Source organism: Syngnathus floridae, chromosome 1 (genome assembly GCF_059516105.1).
Source record: "Syngnathus floridae isolate MCC-2025c chromosome 1, RoL_Sflo_1.0, whole genome shotgun sequence".
NCBI lineage: Eukaryota > Metazoa > Chordata > Actinopteri > Syngnathiformes > Syngnathidae > Syngnathus > Syngnathus floridae.
The window spans coordinates 28038752-28047341 of record NC_142413.1 but is presented as its reverse complement, the minus strand read 5'-3'; the positions used below and the strand labels follow the sequence as shown (position 1 = coordinate 28047341).

General features: G+C 50.7%; 1 protein-coding gene across 1 annotated transcript; it reads right to left on the bottom strand.

Moving 5' to 3' along the window:
• Positions 1–533: 533 nt before the first annotated feature.
• Positions 534–3296, bottom strand: LOC148404791 (janus kinase and microtubule-interacting protein 3-like). Its single transcript, XM_088387898.1, has 2 exons — positions 3125–3296; positions 534–800 (listed from the first exon to the last, which is right to left on the bottom strand). Exons 1-2 carry the CDS (start codon positions 3248–3250, stop codon positions 534–536), a joined length of 393 nt encoding a protein of 130 aa, XP_088244024.1. The 5' UTR covers positions 3251–3296.
• Positions 3297–8590: the final 5294 nt, after the last annotated feature.

Below are 8590 nucleotides of genomic sequence, written 5' to 3'. Positions count from 1 at the left end.
ACAAAGAGAGCAACCGGCCAATTTTTTTTCTTGAATCGACTAGAACACCTTTGCTGTGACAAAAGCGAAGCGAGCAACCGGACATTTTCTTCTTGTGAAATAGAATAGAATAGAATGCCTTAGGTGTCATTGCACTGCAGGTATACAACGAAATTGGGAACATAGCCACGCACCGCGCATCTGATCAGTCCTACCAGTCGGCGGATCTCCCTCTCGCAGTCTCTCTTGGTTCGGCTCAGCTCCTCCCGATGCTGGTGATGAGCCGATCGGAGCTCGGCCGCTCGGGACTGCCAGGCCTGCTGGGCCGCTGCCAGGGCTTCTTCCGCGCTCCTGGTGGAGGCGACACCGCTCGGTCTCCCGACACCGCCGCGTCTCCTCCACCTCCGCCAGCAAAGCGCCCCCCCTCCTCACCTGAGCAGACATTGCGCCACACCGGGCCGTTGAGACCGCAACGGAGCGCCGCGACGCTTACTGGGGACAAGCTACACAATACGGTAGCGGCCGCATCGAAGCCCGACGTGGCGTGCGGATAGTCAGACACGGATAGAGCGGATCACCTTGTCCATGGAGCCGTCCCTCAGGCTGAGGACCAAGGCATTCAGTCGCTGGATCTCTCCATCTTTGATTTTGATCACTCTCATCAGCTCCATTTCATGCTGCCGCAGTAATGTCTCCCTGGTAATGGCTAACTCTTTCTGCTTCTCCTCATGGAGTTTGCTTTTGAGTTCCGTCATGGCGGCGGTGGCACGGTGGTGCTCCGCCCGCAGGTCCTGACTTCTCTCTCTCGCCAGACAGCTGACCTGACATGACTTAGACTTAGACTTAGACAAACTTTATTGTCATCTTGTCTGCACATGGTGCATACAAAACGAAATTCCGTTGCATACGTCTTACAACAAAGTAGTGATATTGCAGTTGAATAGAAGTAACATATCCTATGAAAATATATATATATACATATACTATATATATATATATATATATATTAAAAATAAGTATAAAGTGCAGCAGTGATAATTATGCAATAGTGCAAGTAGGCAAAACAGTATTCAAGAGTGTGCAGAGGAATGCTAAACCATGTATTAAACTTCTATTTAAAGGGTTTATACAAGTTCAGTAAAGTTGGTAGTGCGAGATAGTGCAAGATAGAGGTCCGTAGTGTCATAAAGTACAGTTCTGTGAATGTGTGATGCAGAGTTCAGTTTAGAGCTCAACAGTTCTAGTGTTCAACAGTCTGATGACAGCAGGGAAAAAGCTGTTGCAGAACCTGGTGGACCTGCAGCGGATGCTGCAAACCTCTTCCCAGAGGGCAGCAGGGAGAACAGTCCATGGTGGGGGTGTGATGGGTCATTGATGATGTTACGGGCACGGGACATGCAGCGCTGAGATGAAATGTCCTGAATGGAGGGAAGAGGAGCCCCTATGATCCTCTCTGCTGTCCTCACCACTCTCCTCACGTTCTTCCAATCGGAGGCGGTGCAGCCTCCACACCACACAGAGAGACAGCTTGTCAGAATGCTCTCTATGGTGCTCCTGTAGAACGTCCTCATGATGGGTGGGGGCAGGTGGGCTCTCCTCATCCTCCGCTGTAAGTACAAGCGCTTCTGTGCCCTCTTGACCAGTGCCGTAGTGTTCATAGTCCAGGTGAGGTCTTCTGTGATGTGGACCCCCAGGAATTTGGTGGTGCTGACCACCTCCACAGCTGAGCTGTTGATGATCAGTGGAGCGTGGTGAGGCTGTTTTTTCCTGAAGTCGACGATGATCTCCTTCATCTTCTCCTCATTCAGGATCAGGCTGTTTTCTCTGCACCAGCCCACCAGCTGCTCCACCTCCTCTCTGTAGTCCAGGTCGTTGTTGTCTCTGATGAGCCCCACCACCGTTGTGTCGTCTGCTGACTTCACGATGTGATTGGTGGTGAACCTGAGGACGCAGTCGTGTGTCATCAGGGTGAACAGCAGGGGGCTCAGGACGCAGCCCTGAAGGGAGCCTGTGCTGAGGGTGATGACATCAGAGGTGTTCTGTCCGACCCGGAGTGACTGAGGTCTGTTGCTGAGGAAGTCTAGCAGCCAGTTGCGAAGGGGGGTGTTGAAGCCCAGGTGTTCCAATTTTCCTACCAGATGCTGTGGGATGATGGTGTTAAACGCTGAGCTGAAGTCCAGGAACAGCCTCCGCACATGGGTGTTCTTCTCCTCCAGGTGAGCCAGGCTCAGGTGAAGAACGGAGGAGATGGCGTCCTGAGTGGAGCGGTTTTGCCGGTCGGCAAACTGGAACGGGTCAAATAATAGGGGGAGTCTGGAAACGATGTGACCTTTAAGCAGCCTTTCGAAGCACTTCATCATAACCGGAGTCAGTGCAACAGGCCGGTAATCATTAAATGAGGTGATTTGAGGTTTCTTCGGCACCGGAATGATGGAGGCAGTCTTAAAGCACGCCGGCACTGTGGCTTGGCCCAGCGAGGTGTTAAAAATGTCTGTGATGACCCCAGCCAGATGACTTGCACATTCCCTGAACACACGCCCAGGAATGTTGTCGGGGCCAGGGGCCTTACAGGGGTTGACTCTCCTCAGGGTCTTCAACACATCGGCGGAGTCAAGGCAGAGTACCTCCTCTTCCTGATGGGGGACAGTTTTAACTGCTGGAGTGCCGTTTAGTGCCTCGAACCTCCCAAAGAAGTTATTTAGACCATTTAGAAAGTCAGCATCAACTACACCCACCGGGGGGGGGGGAGAGTGAGTTGTAGTCTGTAATCGCCCGTATGCCTTGCCACATACTCCTGATGTTTTTGACGTCGTGGAAACGATCCTGAAATTTTCGACTGCGGTCTCGCTTCGCTATCCTGATGGCACGGTTCAAGTTGGCTCTCGCTGTCCTCAGTGTCTCCTTGTCGCCAGACTTGAAGGCAGAGTTCCGCGCTCGTAGCGTTTGACGTACCTCCTCAGTCATCCAGGGTCGTTGGTTGCCCCGGGTGATGATATTCTTAGTGGTGCTGACGTCCTCGGTGCATTTGTTGATGTAGGCTGACACAGTCATGGCACACGCATGTCTAATCTACATCGGGAAAACTGGGAGGGAGGGAGGGAGGCAGGCAGGGAGGCAGGCAGTGTCTGTCTGTTGAGGTTTTCACCTTGTTCTTCTCCTGCTGAAGTTCTAACTGGACGTCCATCAGTTTGGTTCTCAGCTCGTCATTGGCGGCCTGAAGGGCGTCCGTTCGCTCCGCCTTGGCCCGCCCTGCCGGAGCTCGTTTGGACATCTCTTACTCGAGTCTCGCCCGGTCGTCAGTCAGAGATCACAACATTTGTACCTGGAGAGCACAAACGCAGCGCTGTTTTCCACTGGCTTCGAACTCAACTTCAATCGGTACCGTAACTTACAACATCATAAACATAGAACTAGCTTGACTTATTCATTGAATAAATGCATTTGGTTCTTCAAAACTGCATCACGCAACATAGCGTGACCGAGACGGCCGTTATCCACCTGCGTGAAGTTATTTGGTGAAATGAATGAGATGTTTAAGACACCATCGTTCTGTCTCTATGTAGATGAAGGGAAATAATCGATTGCTGAAGGTCCAAAGGTGTTGTGATAAACAAATAAACATATTAGTGATTAGTGACATATTTGTGATAAACATATTAGGCAGGATAATCACATATGTTAACGTGACTGCCCACAGTGTATTTATTTATGGTTATTTGTTAAATCGAGTACTGTTAGACATGAAATAGGAAGTGTTTAACATAAATGGAAGACGAAAGGGGTACTCACCATTGTAGCTCCTGCTGGTCAATGATACGAGCCTCTTCTTGCAGTGGAAAACATACAGCCAACAAACACCGTGGAACCTAAAGGAATGAAATTAAACATTAACATTTAGCCTCAACCAACATTCACAGATACAACGCAACGCAAACTACACAAACGTAAATCTTTTTAAACACAATGAGTTGTACTTACCGTGTACGCTCTAGACGGTCCACTTGCAAGCAGAAAATAAAGATATTTCTGTTGATAATCGTCGTGTTTGTATCCGGTGTCTCGCTCAAGGCCATTGCGCCCACAGATTTGAATTTTGGCGAGAGTTCAGCCTATTGACGTCATTTCCGCGGTGTAATACCCGCATATCTGAAACGGCAAAGTTAAGAGTAGAGTTAAATAAAGTTTTTAGTCAACGCAATAATTTACAACCGTTGACCAGTCGAAATAATCGTCGAAATTTGGCGTCTGTGGCTGGAAGCAGACGCCGAGTTCGACATTCCTCCCAAACGCCACACTCCCTCGCTAAAAAAAAACAGTTGTAATTACCTTGTACGCTCTAGACGGTCAAGTTGCAAGCTGAAAACAAAAATATTTGCCTTGTTAGTCATCGTGTTACTAACCGCTGTGTCTTGTTTGCCAGAATTGCCGCTTTCCTACTTCCTGTTGCAAGCCACGCCCACGGATTATAATTTTGCCGTGAGTTCCGCCTATTGACGTCATGTCCGCGTCACATGACTGCGACGTAATATTATCTAAAACTGTTTGTGCGGTATTGTGTTGTTCTGTGCGGTATTGTTATTCTGTGCGGCGTCGTGTTGTTCTGTGCGGCGTCGTGTTGTTCAGTGCGACGTCGTGTTGTTCAGTGCGGCATGGTGTTGTTCAGTAAGGCATGGTGTTGTTCAGTGCGGCATGGTGTTGTTCAGTGCGGCATGGTGTTGTTCAGTGCGGAATGGTGTTGTTCAGTGCAGCATGGTGTTGTTCAGTCCGGGATGGTGTTGTTCAATGCGGGATGGTGTTGTTCAGTGCGGGGTGGTGTTGTTCAGTGCGGGATGGTGTTGTTCAATGCGGCATGGTGTTGTTCAATGCGGCATGGTGTTGTTCAGTGCGGGATGGTGTTGTTCATTGCGGCATGGTGTTGTTCAGTGCGGCATGGTGTTGTTCAGTGCGGCATGGTGTTGTTCAGTGCGGCATGGTGTTGTTCAGTGCGGCATAATGTTGTTCAGTGCGGCATGGTGTTGTTCAGTGCAGGATGGTGTTGTTCAGTGCGGCATGGTGTTGTTCAATGCAGGATCGTGTTGTTCAGTGCAGCATAATGTTGTTCAGTGCAGCATGGTGTTGTTCAGTGCGGCATGGTGTTGTTCAATGCGGCATGGTGTTGTTCACTGCGGGATGGTGTTGTTCAATGCGGGATCGTGTTGTTCAGTGCGGCATAATGTTGTTCAGTGCGGCATGGTGTTGTTCAGTGCGGCATGGTGTTGTTCAGTGCGACATAATGTTGTTTAGTGCGGCATAATGTTGTTCAGTGCGGCATAATGTTGTTCAGTGCGGCATGGTGTTGTTCAGTGCGGCATGGTGTTGTTCAGTGCGGCATGGTGTTGTTCAGTGCAGGATGGTGTTGTTCAGTGCGGCATGGTGTTGTTCAATGCGGCATGGTGTTGTGCAGTGCGGGATGGTGTTGTTCAGTGCGGGATGGTGTTGTTCAGTGCGGCATGGTGTTGTTCAGTGCGGAATGGTGTTGTTCAGTGCGGCATGGTGTTGTTCAGTGCGGCATGGTGTTGTTCAGTGCAGGATGGTGTTGTTCAATGCGGGATCGTGTTGTTCAGTGCGGCATGGTGTTGTTCAGTGCGGCATGGTGTTGTTCAGTGCGGCATAATGTTGTTCAGTGCGGCATGGTGTTGTTCAGTGCGGCATGGTGTTGTTCAGTGCGGCATGGTGTTGTTCAGTGCGGCATGGTGTTGTTCAGTGCGCCATAATGTTGTTCAGTGCGGCATGGTGTTGTTCAGTGCGGGATGGTGTTGTTCAGTGCGGCATGGTGTTGTTCAATGCGGCATAGTGTTGTTCAGTGCGGGATGGTGTTGTTCAGTGCAGGATGGTGTTGTTCAGTGCGGCATGGTGTTGTTCAATGCGTCAGTGCGGCATAATGTTGTTCAGTGCGGCATGGTGTTGTTCAGTGCGGCATGGTGTTGTTCAGTGCGGCATGGTGTTGTTCAGTGCAGGATGGTGTTGTTCAGTGCGGCATGGTGTTGTTCAATGCGGCATGGTGTTGTTCAGTGCGGGATGGTGTTGTTCAGTGCAGGATGGTGTTGTTCAGTGCGGCATGGTGTTGTTCAGTGCGGAATGGTGCTGTTCAGTGCGGCATGGTGTTGTTCAGTGCGGCATGGTGTTGTTCAGTGCAGGATGGTGTTGTTCAATGCGGGATCGTGTTGTTCAGTGCGGCATGGTGTTGTTCAGTGCGGCATGGTGTTGTTCAGTGCGGCATAATGTTGTTCAGTGCGGCATGGTGTTGTTCAGTGCGGCATGGTGTTGTTCAGTGCGGCATGGTGTTGTTCAGTGCGGCATGGTGTTGTTCAGTGCGGCATAATGTTGTCCAGTGCGCCATAATGTTGTTCAGTGCGGCATGGTGTTGTTCAGTGCGGGATGGTGTTGTTCAGTGCGGCATGGTGTTGTTCAATGCGGCATGGTGTTGTTCAGTGCGGGATGGTGTTGTTCAGTGCGGGATAGTGTTGTTCAGTGCGGCATGGTGTTGTTCAGTGCGGCATGGTGTTGTTCAGTGCGGCATGGTGTTGTTCAGTGCAGGATGGTGTTGTTCAGTGCGGCATGGTGTTGTTCAATGCGGCATGGTGTTGTTCAGTGCGGGATGGTGTTGTTCAGTGCAGGATGGTGTTGTTCAGTGCGGCATGGTGTTGTTCAGTGCGGAATGGTGCTGTTCAGTGCGGCATGGTGTTGTTCAGTGCGGGATGGTGTTGTTCAATGCGGGATCGTGTTGTTCAGTGCGGGGTGGTGTTGTTCAGTGCGGGATGGTGTTGTTCAGTGCGGCATGGTGTTGTTCAGTGCGGCATGGTGTTGTTCAGTGCGGCATGGTGTTGTTCAGTGCGGCATGGTGTTGTTCAGTGCGGCATAATGTTGTTCAGTGCGGCATAATGTTGTTCAGTGCGGCATGGTGTTGTTCAGTGCGGGATGGTGTTGTTCAGTGCAGGATGGTGTTGTTCAGTGCGGCATGGTGTTGTTCAATGCGGGATCGTGTTGTTCAGTGCGGCATGGTGTTGTTCAGTGCGGCATGGTGTTGTTCAGTGCGGCATGGTGTTGTTCAGTGCGGCATGGTGTTGTTCAGTGCGGCATAATGTTGTTCAGTGCGGCATAATGTTGTTCAGTGCGGCATAATGTTGTTCAGTGCGGCATAATGTTGTTCAGTGCGGCATAATGTTGTTCAGTGCGGCATAATGTTGTTCAGTGCGGGATGGTGTTGTTCATTGAGGCATGGTGTTGTTCAGTGCGGCATGGTGTTGTTCAGTGCGGCATGGTGTTGTTCAGTGCGGGATGGTGTTGTTCAGTGCAGGATGGTGTTGTTCAGTGCGGCATGGTGTTGTTCAATGCGGCATGGTGTTGTTCAGTGCGGCATGGTGTTGTTCAGTGCGGCATGGTGTTGTTCAGTGCGGCATAATGTTTTTCAGTGCGGCATGGTGTTGTTCAGTGCGGCATGGTGTTGTTCAGTGCAGCATAATGTTGTTCAGTGCGGCATGGTGTTGTTCAGTGCGGCATGGTGTTGTTCAGTGCGGCATGGTGTTGTTCAGTGCGGCATGGTGTTGTTCAGTGCGGCATGGTGTTGTTCAGTGCGGGATGGTGTTGTTCAGTGCGGGATGGTGTTGTTCAGTGCGGCATGGTGTTGTTCAGTGCGGCATGGTGTTGTTCAGTGCGGCATGGTGTTGTTCAGTGCGGCATGGTGTTGTTCAGTGCGGCATGGTGTTGTTCAGTGCGGCATAATGTTGTTCATTTCGGCATAATGTTGTTCAGTGCGGCATAATGTTGTTTAGTGCGGCATGGTGTTGTTCAGTGCGGGATGGTGTTGTTCAGTGCGTTATAATGTTGTTCAGTGCGGCATGGTGTTGTTCAGTGCGGCATGGTGTTGTTCAGTGCGGCATGGTGTTGTTCAGTGCGGCATAATGTTGTTCAGTGCGGCATAATGTTGTTCAGTGCGGCATGGTGTTGTTCAGTGCGGGATGGTGTTGTTCAGTGCGGGATGGTGTTGTTCAGTGCGGCATGGTGTTCAATGCGGAATGGTGTTGTTCAGTGCAGGATGGTGTTGTTCAGTGCGGCATGGTGTTGTTCAGTGCGGCATAATGTTGTTCAGTGCGGCATGGTGTTGTTCAGTGCGGCATGGTGTTGTTCAGTGCGGCATGGTGTTGTTCAGTGCGGCATGGTGTTGTTCAGTGCGGCATAATGTTGTTCAGTGCGGCATGGTGTTGTTCAGTGCGGCATGGTGTTGTTCAGTGCGGCATAATGTTCAGTGCGGCATAATGTTGTTCAGTGCGGCATGGTGTTGTTCAGTGCGGGATGGTGTTGTTCAGTGCAGGATGGTGTTGTTCAGTGCGGCATGGTGTTCAGTGCGGGATGGTGTCTTTCAGTGCGGCATGGTGTCGTTCAGTGCGGCATGGTGTCTTTCAGTGCGGCATGGTGTCGTTCAGTGAGGCATGGTGTTGTTCAGTGCGGCATGGTGTTATTTAGTGCGGCATGGTGTTGTTCAGTGCGGGATGGTGTTGTTCAGTGTGGCATGGTGTTCAGTGCGGCATGGTGTTGTTCAGTGCGGTATCGTGTTGTTCAGTGCGGTATCGTG